Raw genomic sequence first — 12501 nt, 5'->3', positions numbered from 1 at the left:
GGATTGAATATCTATTAATTGAACTTGAACAGAGAATTATAATCTTATTTCAAGTATTCTAAGCCCAGTTTAGATAATGAGTTTTGTGTATTTAACTTTATATGAAATTTGCCCGCTTTTTTGGGGCACACTTTATTTTTATACGATGAATGTTTCTCCAACCTTCTTTGCGTCATAAGATCTCCTTATAGCTTTCACTCATCTGGAAAATAAAATAAGTTCAGAAAAAAAAGTTTGATAGGACCTATTAAGGGGAAACCTTCCCTTGAACTACATTGGTTGTCTTGACGTGAGATGGGCGTTGATTTGATGTCAAAAAGCTAGGTGGTGCTTGAATTCTCGTGTACACGTTTTTTTATAAGAACATCCAAAATTTTTGAAGCCTTCAGATGTTCTTAACTTTCTGAGTTTTAAGCCTGAAATTGTTCTTAGCATGTTCTTAATTTCAGTATTTTTGTGAAATTTCTTAAGAAATTAGAGCCTTGTATACTTTGTTCGTTTTTATAGAAAAAGAAATGTGTAGATCAACTTTGAGTACGTGAAGCAATAACAGGATTGGCTCTTTAAATTGTAGTGGTCAATCCATTACTTAAACGTGGCTGTCAAGCGTTTGTTAAGCATGTCAAGTTATCTTTGTGTAAGATGGATAAAAAGATGTTCAAAGTCTGCTGTAATTTAATTACACGTTCTTTTATAAGGAACCTTAACTTGGCTCCACCAAGCCTGGAGTTCCTTATTTTCCCAGAGAACTTCAGCCTAAAGGTTTCTAATCTAGTTCCTTATTAATTACTTACCTTTAAGAAATAGGGGCTTTTTTGAAGAAAAATTTTTTCTCCATTTTCCATTTGAATCAATATCCAGCTAAGAACTGCTGGTCACAGTTTTCATGGTATTTCAGGAATTTACTTACGCAATTATAAATCATATATGTATAATTTTCAATGAGGTATATAAGGTTACAGAGGGTTTGACTATTTTTCATGTAAGTATAAATTCTCCTTTATCTAAATGTCAATTTTTTTGAAGCATCCTTCCCGGTTCTTTAGGCATCAAGTTATACGTCATCGACCTTAACATCCTTCCGAAAGAGTTTAAAGTCACATAAAAATAATTTGACTGTTCTATAAGTCATTGATCAAAATACAACTCTCATCTAAAAGCCATTCACTAAGCATCCTTCCCTATACTATACTTTTAAGGAACATGATGATATTTTATTTCGTCATAACATGATGATATTTCATTTCGTCATTACAAAAAAAGGTTATAATGGATAAAATCTTCAATGCTGTCAAATAGAATCTTTGATAATAAAATTTATGGTTGGTGAAGGACGGCATTATTTAGCTAGTATTTTTGAAAGGTCGATTATTTAAAGTTGCCTGTATATGAAAGAGTTGTGAGTTTAATTTGAATTTGTCAGGTAGTAAAGTGACGGGCAGGACAAAACGCCAAAGAAAATCTTTGAAAAGAAGGATACACGTTTTTTTATACATAAACATCCAAAATTTTTGAAGGCTTCGGATGTTCTTAACTTTTTGAGTTTCAAGCCTAAAATGTTCTTAACATGTTCTTATTTTTCCCCATTTTTAATGTATTCTTGTTCATTTCCCTAAGAAATCGAGTCCGCAAAACTTTGAAATATTCTTAACTTGTTCTTAACATTTTGGTCATCGAAGCCTTACGTTCTTACATAGTTTGTTCTTATAAAAAAACTGGGTGGAGGTTATCAAACGTACAAAATTTATCAAGCCTTGGCTGCGAAAAAAAGACCTGGGAGATAGAAGATTCGTCTGTCAAATACATAAATAATAAATCATCAGAAACAATGGCCGAAAATAGAGATGAATAATATAAAAGAGCGGTGTATTACAGACGCAGAGCAATTATAAAAATAATGAGTTTCATTAATTGCAAGTCATTTTAATGATTGGAGTTTGGCAAATGAGATACTGTTTATATAGAGTGTTATAGAGAGGAAAAGAACGTGTGTTTGTGGACGTGTGTCGTGTCGTGGAAACATGGAGAAGAAGAAATACATTGAGCTATAGACTGGAGTCGTACAGTTATATTGTTATTATAATAATACTATAGTTGTAATGAGATAATCAGTTTGTATATTGACATTAGGCTTCGCTGGCCAAAATGTTAAGAACAAGTTAAGAACATGACATTCAAAGGTTTTGTGGACTCAAAAACACCCTATTTCTTAGGTAAATGGTAAAAAATACTCACAAAATAGTCAAAATAAAAACATGCTAAGAACATTTTTAGACTTAAAACTCAAAAATTTAAGCACATCTGAAGGCTTCAAAAAAGATTTTTATGAGGATCTAACATACTATTGAGTAAACTCTTTTTTTATAAGAACCAGTAAATTTTTGATGAGGCTCGGCTCGGCTGTGTTTATTCTTTTTAGCACTTTGAACCTCAAATTGTTCTTATCCTGTTCTTATTCATAGGGTGAAATTGAGGTATTAGGCTTTATAACCAATTTTCACGACTTTAACCCCTAAAAATTACTTGGAATTTAGTAACTAGAGGTACAGCGTTCTTCATAAATTGTTCTTATTTAATGGCAATTCTGAGCCTCATTGTTCTTATATCAAACAAAGTGTACAATCATAACACTTATCGATTTGCTCTTAGATAATGAGTTATCCATAATTTTAGTCTAGCCTCTAAAAAAACATAAAATAAGGTTTGAAAAATTAAAATGGGTTAAATAACTCGTCAGACCGAGTAACTCGATATAACGTGAGCCGACAAGGTGTTGACATGTTTGCGAGATGAAAAATAAACTGTGAATTTTTTTCTTGATAAGTGAAACACGAAAGTCTAGATCAGATATATAGAAATATGACAAAAATAGAACATTGTGTAAACTACGCGTTTTATTTATAAGAACCAACTATATAAGAACATAATTCAGACAAAACAAAAGGCACACGTAACAAAATTCTTAAAAAGGTTTTATTAAGTAAATCAGTGACTTTAAAACACTAATAGTCCATTCATTCAATGATTTCACACATCCGTGTGAAGTACCGTTCATCTTAACCAAATACCCTTCTTTATAAGAACATAAGGCTTCGATGGCCAAAATATTAAGAACAAGTTAAGACAAGTTGCAGACTCGAAAACACCCGTTTTTTAAGGAAAATGGAAAACAATGGTCACAAAATGGTGAAAATAAGAACATGTTAAGAACCATTTTTAAGTTTAAAGCTCCATAAGTTGCGGACATCCGAAGGATCATAAAATTTTGGATGTTCTTATAAAAACAACCGCGTACCCTTCTTTATAAATAATCATTTTTTCTATAAGAACATCCTCCCATGATTGGTTCATGACGATTGAAATCACATTCGATAATCCAAAAGAATGGTGATTCTAAAACTTCTCAAAAATTAATTTTTTTTGTAGATAAAAACCTTAGTTTACTGAAGACCGAAAATAAAAAACACAATAAGTCAAGAAACACTTGTAATCTAATACTATAAAACCAACAAAGATTGATTCCTTTAAAAAGTAATTCGACTTTAAGTTCTTATGAGGGTAGTTCTAAAATCTTATATTGTCACGTCTTAACATTAGACATGACATTTTATATAGTGTGTGTGAGTTAAATAATGAATAGTTAAGCTTAAAACTATCATTTACTTAACTGTTTTCTTCAAGCACAGAATCTAATACAAGACACCTTGCAAGGATTTGTGTAAGACATTTAAGCAGAAAATAGTTGGGGAATAGTATATTTGTTATTCATTGGTTGATTGGTTGCTTCCATGATTATTCAATCTATAAATTGTGTCAATAATTTTATCCGTACATTATTTGGTTCATTCATTAATTCGTTTCATCATTCATTCGTTCATTCAATCATTCATTCATTTATTCACTCATTCGTTCATTTATTCACTCATTCGTTCATTCATTCATTTATTCACTCATTCGTTCATTCATTCATTCATTCGTTCATGCGCACATGTATTCATTCACAAATACATTCGTTCATCCAGTCATTCCCTTATTCGTCCATTCACTCATGTATTGATCATGTTCAAGCAGACCCATAAACTGATTATTACTGAAAAAACTTACTTTCTTCATTTTAGACAAAAAATAAAGCTAGACAACAACAAACAAAACAAAACAAAACAAAACATGAGCTACATCATGTTAGCCTCTATACTTATCACAATACTACCGGCCACAGTCTACTCATTCGACTTGAGTTGCTTCGCTCTTAAAGAAACCGGAAAAGTCCATTTCCAAATATCCTCCGGTAGGGCAATCGAAAACATCCATTTCTCCACCAAGACTCCGAATATTGGTGATCCCTGGATCCAAGAAGAAGGTTGCCAACTGATCGAGAGCTCCGAACTCGAGTGCCCGAACGATGACCGTAAGACACGTCCGCAATCGTTCCGTATTGATGTTACGTTTACAGATAATACAAATTCGTCTAAGGAATTATGGTATTATGATTGCTATAAGAAGCATGGTGTGGAGAGCTTAAAAATGAGCAATGTTGAATGGAATAGTTTTGATATCGAATGGGAGCACTACGCGATTGATGACATTTTCATTAAAGATGATTTCGTCTCGATAACAGATGATGAGACTTTGAAAGTCATTAAGGAGGAGAAAAATTACAAAAAACAGGTGTTGTCATATACAAGTGCTGGGCCAGATTCGAACTATACAGTGTGTGTTGGTACGAAATTTTACAGTTTCTTAAAAGGGTCCGCCGAGCGTGACACTAAAGAGAAATGTATTACAGTAACAACGCCAGGTAAACCAAAAGACGAAACTACAGACTTGAAAACACCTTTGTTAGCTGTTGGTATTGGAATTCTATGTTTGGTTTTACTATGTTTAATTTTCGTCATTTATAACAAGAAATGTAAACCCGGTGGTGATCATGGCTACGATATGAACAAAGAGGAGGCGTTGATGGGCGGTGACCGCCCAAATGCGGAGGGCGAAGAAATGAAAGTTGTAGAATTTGATGAGACGAAGGACACTGATGATACAGACGCCCTAGCTAACGGACATAATGAAGAGGCGTGAAGGGCGTTGGGCGCTGATTTCTAAAACTGTTTAAATTTCATGAGTTATTTTTATGGCTGCCTTAAGCTGACAATGAAGTAAAACAGTGAAAAAGACCTAACCAGACGCAAATCTCACAGTCAAATCCTAAAACTCGTGGATTTTGATGACTAAACAGACAGATTTGGCGGACAGTAATGGTCCTAGATGACAGGTGACATTAACGCCCGTCTGATATTGTGGGCGTTAGACGGACCAGAAACGGAGAACTTTCTCCTCTAAAACTCAAGAACTTTAAAAGAAACGTATTTATAAGTTAATAGGATAATCAACAAATTTTAATTATTTTTTATGACAACACCCTTAATATGTATGTGAGATAGGATTTTTTGAAGAAAACGCTAACGAAAATATCATATTAATAGATCGAAATAGTTCTACTTGTTTTAGTAGTTTGATTTTGAGCCTAAATCGCAAGTTCTAAAGGTCTACAGACCTCGAAATACAAAAACGCCATACTAGGAATTTCCTTAATAACCTCAATGGTATGGCGACCGTAGTACAGTGGTAGAGCATCCTGCTACGGTGCGCAAGGTTGTGGGTTCAACCCCCAGCCGGGTCATACCAAAGATTCCCAAAATGATACTTGATGCCTCTCTGCTTGATGCTCAGCAATTAAGAGAAGGATCAAAGAAAAGTAGGGGAAATCCAGGGAGAAAGAGTAGCACCCTCACCTGCCTTCGGGCAGATAGCTAACTATCGAAAGGGGGGCCTTCTTACTTTACTAGTGGCGAAGATCGCTTTTGGAAAATTTTTAAAGTTTGAACAAACCAAATCTTATCGGCTCAACTAAAATCAATTCTTACCTTTTTAGGTATTTTATCTGCAATTTACACACAAGAAGAATGTAAGAATTGAAAGAGGGGCATTCAGGTCGCCTTCGGCTGTGTTTGTAGACTTACTCACTCACACTTGTAATCAATGTCACCAGTCCAATCAAACGGGTGAGCAAAAACCTCAAGGCATGAGACAGAGATGTAATGGGCTATTCCAGAAATAGTCTGTACCCCTATGTCGAGGAGCTGTGACATCTAGGGTGGTGTGAAAAATAAAAAATCCAGGGGAGGTCTGGTTTTTTTTAGTGTAAAAATGCAGGGCGGTCAGTAAAATGAGGTTGAAAATCCGGGGCTGTCAGTAAAACGATGTCGACCACCCTGGAGTGGTCCAAAAAAGAAGGAATGACCTCATCAATATAGGGGGTTCAAATTTTTTCTCGAATAGCCCAATAATTATTCACCAGAACACAGCTATTAGCTTGTTATTAGGCGTCCTATTGACACCTATTGACACCTATTGACACCTTTCTCAGACTGCCAGCATCCCTCTTTTTTGTTTTGTTTAAAAAGAGGGTGGTGAGGGGTAAAACGCATGAAAAATTTCATACACTTTAAGGGTATGTAAAAAGTGTGCTTGATCCTTTAAATGCAGTGCCTCCCTTGTAAACTTCATTAACAAAACTGACTTGGAAAGACCCGAAACTTTTCAATCCTGAACGATGGATGAACTCAGAAACGGGTAAACTTTCGTCATTTTCGTCATAATACAATGGACTCTCCCAAATTCGAGCTTCTATTATTCGAATCTTTCTATGATTCGAAATTATTCTCAGAACGAAAACAGAGCCCTCGTAAAGTAAGTAAGTATATTCATCTGGTGGCTGTTGGCGGAGGTAAATCCACTTTTCTATTTGCGCTAGACCTGGGAAATCGAATGCCGAGGTTGAGCGCCACACCTACTCTCAGCTCCCAGCAAAGACTTATAACCAAAACAAGACGTCTAACCATTGTTTCACCTTAGTTAGATCTCATCAGATAGCGTGTTATTGTTCTTCTAATACAATAAACTATATCTACAGGGTTTCCGCATAATTAGTGAACGAAAACAATCAATTTTGCCGCGTCAGCAATAAAAACAATTGTTTTGCCGAGTCAGCAAAAAAATCAATATTACTAATTTCTCAGAATTTTCGTCGAAATTTTCAAAATGGCTGAAGCAGAAAAACTTTGATTCGAACATTAGAAACTCTGACTTCGTTCTAATCTAAATGAATGTGAAAATGTTTCAAATCATCTTCGTAACAGAAAGATACAAATTGAAGTTTTATATATGGGCTCCTCTCCTCAAGTGCTAAGGGAGCCTATATGCCTTCATATCCTAACAGTTGATCGTCAACACTATTGGAAATCATCTAAAAGAAAGATGGAACTCAAAGATAATCAAAATGAGAGCTTCAAAGACTTAGGAACTTTTAACTTTTGAGGACGACCTGGCTGGCCTTACCAAAAGAAAGATGAGTTAAAGAACTAATATGTTGTAAATGTTTTGATTATCATTTATTATGGCTGATCACTTTTCTACTTAACTTTGGTGTTTGCAAAACTCGCAGATATATGAAACTCTAAAAAGGCTGATTTCATAAATGGTGGAATGATTAACCCAATCTTATTCATACTCTTGACATTCAATTAAATTGATTGGAAACTCGAGAATATTTTTGGTATTTTGAATGACACAGTACATATATACAAGATGTTGATTGACTATTTTAATATACCTATATGTGTTAATATCGATATTGGAATGAAGAAATAATAATCATGGTAGTAGACACTCAACTAGAGAAAATCGTGATATTTTACGATGGACTTGAATGATATTTTTACATACAAACATTTTTAAAACTCTATTTCACTAAAACTATATCTACGATATAAAACTGTACTTTTGGGAACCTAATAAGCTTCCCCTCCCCTGCCTGCCCCCGCTAATAAATAAATTCTCCTATCTGGCTTATTCCAAACCCCCATTTATTTAGGTACCCAAGAGTAGTTACTCTTAGGTGCCAAATAAACGGCCCCCCCCGCTTGTTAATTTTTCGATTTTTTTCCAACCCCCCCGGACGTTATTAGGACCCCCCCGTTTATTAATTTTTGAAAAAATTCCCAGCTCCCAAAAGGAAAATTTCTTGTTTTACTCTAAAAAGCCTAAATTTAGTCCATTTTGACCCTTTTTAGGGTTTTTAAAAGTCCATTTTCCAACCCCCCCGGTAATAGGTCCCCCACCGTTATTTGATTTGAAAATTTTTTCCAACCCCCCCGTTTATTCGAACCCCCCCGTTTATTTGGCACCTAAGAGTAGAGCCTTTTATGGACCTTATTTTATTAAAAGTTAATTAATTAAAATTTTTCTTTTAAACAAAGATACTATCCAGTGTATAAGTTTTTTTATTCTAAAAATTTTCGTTAATCATATTGTTTTGAAAAGATAGAATCAATGTTTGGGTCAAAGGCTGATAATTGAATTGAAAAATTAAAGAATTTTTTTTCACTCAATTTTCAATATTTTGATCCAAACTTTTGAGGAGATTCTGACATAAAATTTTAACAAGTCTCCTGTTATTTTTAATGCCTGTTTGATCATTTCACTTTTTTATGACACCTTTTGATAAAAATTACAGTACCATAAAAAAAAAATGTGAAAAATTCAATGAAAAATGATGGGATTGTTTTGACACATCACTTTCTATTTAGAAAATAAGTACCTTTAAGGGAAATAATTTTGGTGAATTTAGACTTAATTCGCCAAAGTTTGTTCCTGCCAAAATTAAATATTTTGCTCACTCGCCAAAATAAGTTCCCACCAAAATTAAATTTTTTGTTTCCTTACCTAAATAATCCTGAAATTCATCAAAATTGCTCAAAATAAGGCAAAATAGAAAAGATTTACGCTGTCATTCACCAACATTAAAAAATTCACTATTCGCCAAAATAAGTTCCCACCAAAATTAAAAAAATTTACGATATTTGCTGCCTGCCAAAATTAGTTCCCGCCAGAAAAGGTTCCCTCAAGGTATTTGAAAATTTTCAGAATTTTTCAACCATTTCCCCAGTCTCGAGATTTGTAAAAAAATGTCTGGACACAAATGAACAAAGTAACTCATGCATGTAACATATCTTTAACCAGGACCCTAGTTAACTGGCATAACACAATCTAATCAAAAAATACAAAATCATTAATTTATTGTTTGGTAATACTGAGAAATAAACAAAAAACAATTTTCAAATACACGATACAATAATAGACAAAAATAGGCAATTCTTTTGAAAATAGATGACCTGATTTAATTTTTTCTGAGGATTAATTGACGATTGAAAATGATACTTAGCTGAGAAAGTATAGACAATAAGTCCCTTACGCTACATTAAAATAGTTACACAAACAAATAATTTTGGTACTAACAGTCAGAGCATTTCACAATATTAAGAACTACCTCCAGAATTACCTCTCAAAATTAATTCCATTATGATGACTGACTGATTAATTTATATAGTTTGCTTCTGTTTGCTTTCTATAATTTGTTAAAATTACCTAGCCAAAGAATTCATCTATATAAATTTGTTCAAGATTATCTACAAGCAATAGTTTTTTCATTTGCCAGAAACCAGTCATTGCCAGATTAAAAATCTGGCACACTGTTTTAAAAGTAATATCCAAGCTTTCAATACTCTTTCCATTTTTAGCCAATTGAATGTACGTTATTTTTAAAATCTCAGATTCTGTGCATGAGATGGCAGATGGCGCTTATTTAGTCAATGAACCAGGCATAATCAATTGTATATTTTAGTCCACTTTCTACAAATGACATACACTCATTTCGTTTTATAAGCATACGGTAAATTTCGGCTGAAGCTCACTATGCTTAAGTAAAGCTCAATTTTGAGCCTGGACTATGCTTAACCCTATGCTTGGTAAAAAAATTATAAAGGGGGGTAAAAAATTTCGCGCATTTTCCCCTATCTTTAATCTTGAGAGAAATGAAGACATTCTATTGTTTTCGAATGTTGTTGTTATTATAAGTTGTGTTATTTATAAGAGATTAAACAAAAATAAAATCACCAATTTTGTTTGTAATTCTCTTCTTCATTCTTCTGCTATTTTCTGAAGTTTTGGAAATTATGATTCTAAAAATTTCTTTGGCTGAGCCTCAAGGTATGCTTAGCATATGCTTAATTTTTCTGGAAATTTGAGCTTCAGTATGCTTATAAACGTTATGCTTATAAAACGAAATGAGTGTACATCACAATTTTACAGTTGGGGTACCAAATATTTTCATACATATACTGATGCAATAACCCTCACAATTTCAGTTTGTAGCCTGCTGTGAGCTCTGTCTCTAGTGACAGTGTGAAAAATACATTATCCAAATTTTAAGATATTCCAAATATTGTTAGTGTTAGTAGCAATCTTTTCATCATCGCTGTTGATAATTCTAATCTACGAAGTCTACCAGCCAAGCCACATATATCAAGATATCCAAAGAATCCATCCAGTGACAAATTGATTCGGTGTTATAATAAAATAGCCAGAAAATTAAAGTTATGATTCAAAAAACATCATTGCGACAAAATATTTTTCAGCATTGGGTGTTAGATGTTCAATTCTAATCACAATACATCTTGTCTGTTGAAGATATCCTTGATTTGAAGTCACCCATCTGTTTTTGAAATGCTTTTTCAAGGAGCAGGATATATATACAGAATTTATGGTTGATTATTTTGATGTTTTTTTATATTATATATATTTTACACCTAAATAAATTGAAAAAGTTATATCGAAATCAAATGAGTGATATTAAACCGAATACTTTTCATCTGAACAAACATAAAGCCAGGTAAACTAACTGAAAACCTTAATTTCCAACAAAACACAGTCTGACAGTTCACAAAAAATAGCACAAAAACATTGAGCCAGACCAGTCTGAAAAGAGCCAGGCCACAAAAAAGAATGGTATGGACTTAAAGTTTGGTCATATTACAATGCAAGAAAATTATTTTTAATCATCAAAAAATTCTCTAACATAGTATTTCAAAGCCATTCTTTGGGTCATTATAGCAAATACACAGAAACCAGTCAGCCATCTTGTTTTTGCGAAATTCCTTCCTTCTGACCAAAGTTCAAGGTTCAAAGAGCAGAAATGCAAAGAATAATTATTCTAAAATCAAACCAATCCAATTTGTTGACATATTTCATGATAATTAGACCATAATTAGCAAAATTACATGGACAAGTAGTTCCAAATTTGGTGGCCTTCGAGTTTTGGCGGCCATTTTTTTAAATCTTGTCGGCAACTAACGTGCGGATCAAAGGAAATTTATTTTTATTGTTCGAACAATGAGATAATTTTGCATAATTATGCGCTTAGACGTCTTGTTTTGGTTATAAGTCTTTGCTCCCAGTAACTTACCGCTTAGATCAGATTACTCAATCTAAGCTACACATTGGCTGAGTTGGTGCAGACCGGGGATCTAATCCTCAACCCTTGGATCGTACAGCGAATGCTCTACCAACTGAGCTACCCGGCCATGAAAGATTCTCTTTAATACGAATCTTTCTGTAATTCGAACGAATTAGTCTTCCCGTTCGCCTTCGAACTATTTACGTTTATTGAGAAAGTACACTGACTTCTATCTTTGTTGCATTGGATCGGTTATCTATCAGTTTTACTTATTGTATTTAACTGTTGGAGGCTATTCTTGAAAGTTCTAGAATGTTCAGACATTAAAGGCCGGTCTCCACTTTCGCGCGAAATGAGCGAAAGTTTTTTTCTTAACCTTTTTTGCCTTCAGAAAAGATTACGTCATGAAAAAGTTTCGTACAAAAAAAAAAAAGTTGAAGGAAGTTCTACTTTTTTCATCCGTTACGTCAATTTCAACCAATAGAATTGCTTCATTTTTCAACCGACCAAATGACCTTACAAAAACGTCAAAAAGTTTTCGCTCATATCGCGCGAAAGTAGAGACCGGTCTTTGGATTTGGAACAAAGCGGTTCGAAACACTGCGTTGACAGAAATATTAAGAAATACAGGAATATTTCCACTGACCTTATACTTTGTCCAGTCAATCTCGTCGGCATATTGAAGAACTGTGTTTGGTACCATCAACTCTGTATTCACAAAATCCTACACAAAAAGAAGAAGCAAAAAGAGATTAGGGTGCGGTACTCAGTTGGCGTGAGTTTATAAAGATCCCCGTCAAATTCAAGCCAACTGGGTTATCACGCCAACTGGGTTACTACGTAGACTGGGTTATCACGCCAACTGGGTTATCACGCCTACTGGGTGGAGCATTCTACAATAGAAATCTGAGATTGTAAAATCTCGAGGTTGCGTTAAAAACTTTATTCTCGTTTCGGCGAAAAGAAGAAACCCTGTCACAGGCCCAAAAAATCTGTGACAAATGGAAAAAAACACTGCCAAAGTAATTGCATGTTTATCTGGAGTTGACTTCAACTTTACTAGATATGTGGCGATGAAGGACTTAAACAAGAGATTCTAGATAGCTTTTTGTATTGAAGTTTTAATACATTGCATACATATTGATTTTATG

General features: G+C 33.9%; 1 protein-coding gene across 1 annotated transcript in view; it reads right to left on the bottom strand.

Annotated features, from left to right (window-relative positions):
- LOC136805006 (myotubularin-related protein 14-like) overlaps window positions 1–12501 on the bottom strand; it is a 55605-nt gene that overhangs the window by 35381 nt on the left and 7723 nt on the right. The window contains exon 5 of the mRNA XM_067061537.1: window positions 11997–12074. Coding sequence (XP_066917638.1) covers window positions 11997–12074 — 78 coding nt within the window. The remainder of the gene's footprint in view (window positions 1–11996; window positions 12075–12501) is intronic.

The sequence above is a fragment of the Clytia hemisphaerica genome, unplaced genomic scaffold (genome assembly GCF_902728285.1).
Source record: "Clytia hemisphaerica strain Z4C2 unplaced genomic scaffold, Clytia hemisphaerica genome assembly, whole genome shotgun sequence".
Taxonomy (NCBI): Eukaryota; Metazoa; Cnidaria; class Hydrozoa; order Leptothecata; family Clytiidae; genus Clytia; species Clytia hemisphaerica.
Note: the sequence above shows the minus strand (reverse complement) of the source record. Positions and strands in the feature narration are given on the sequence as shown.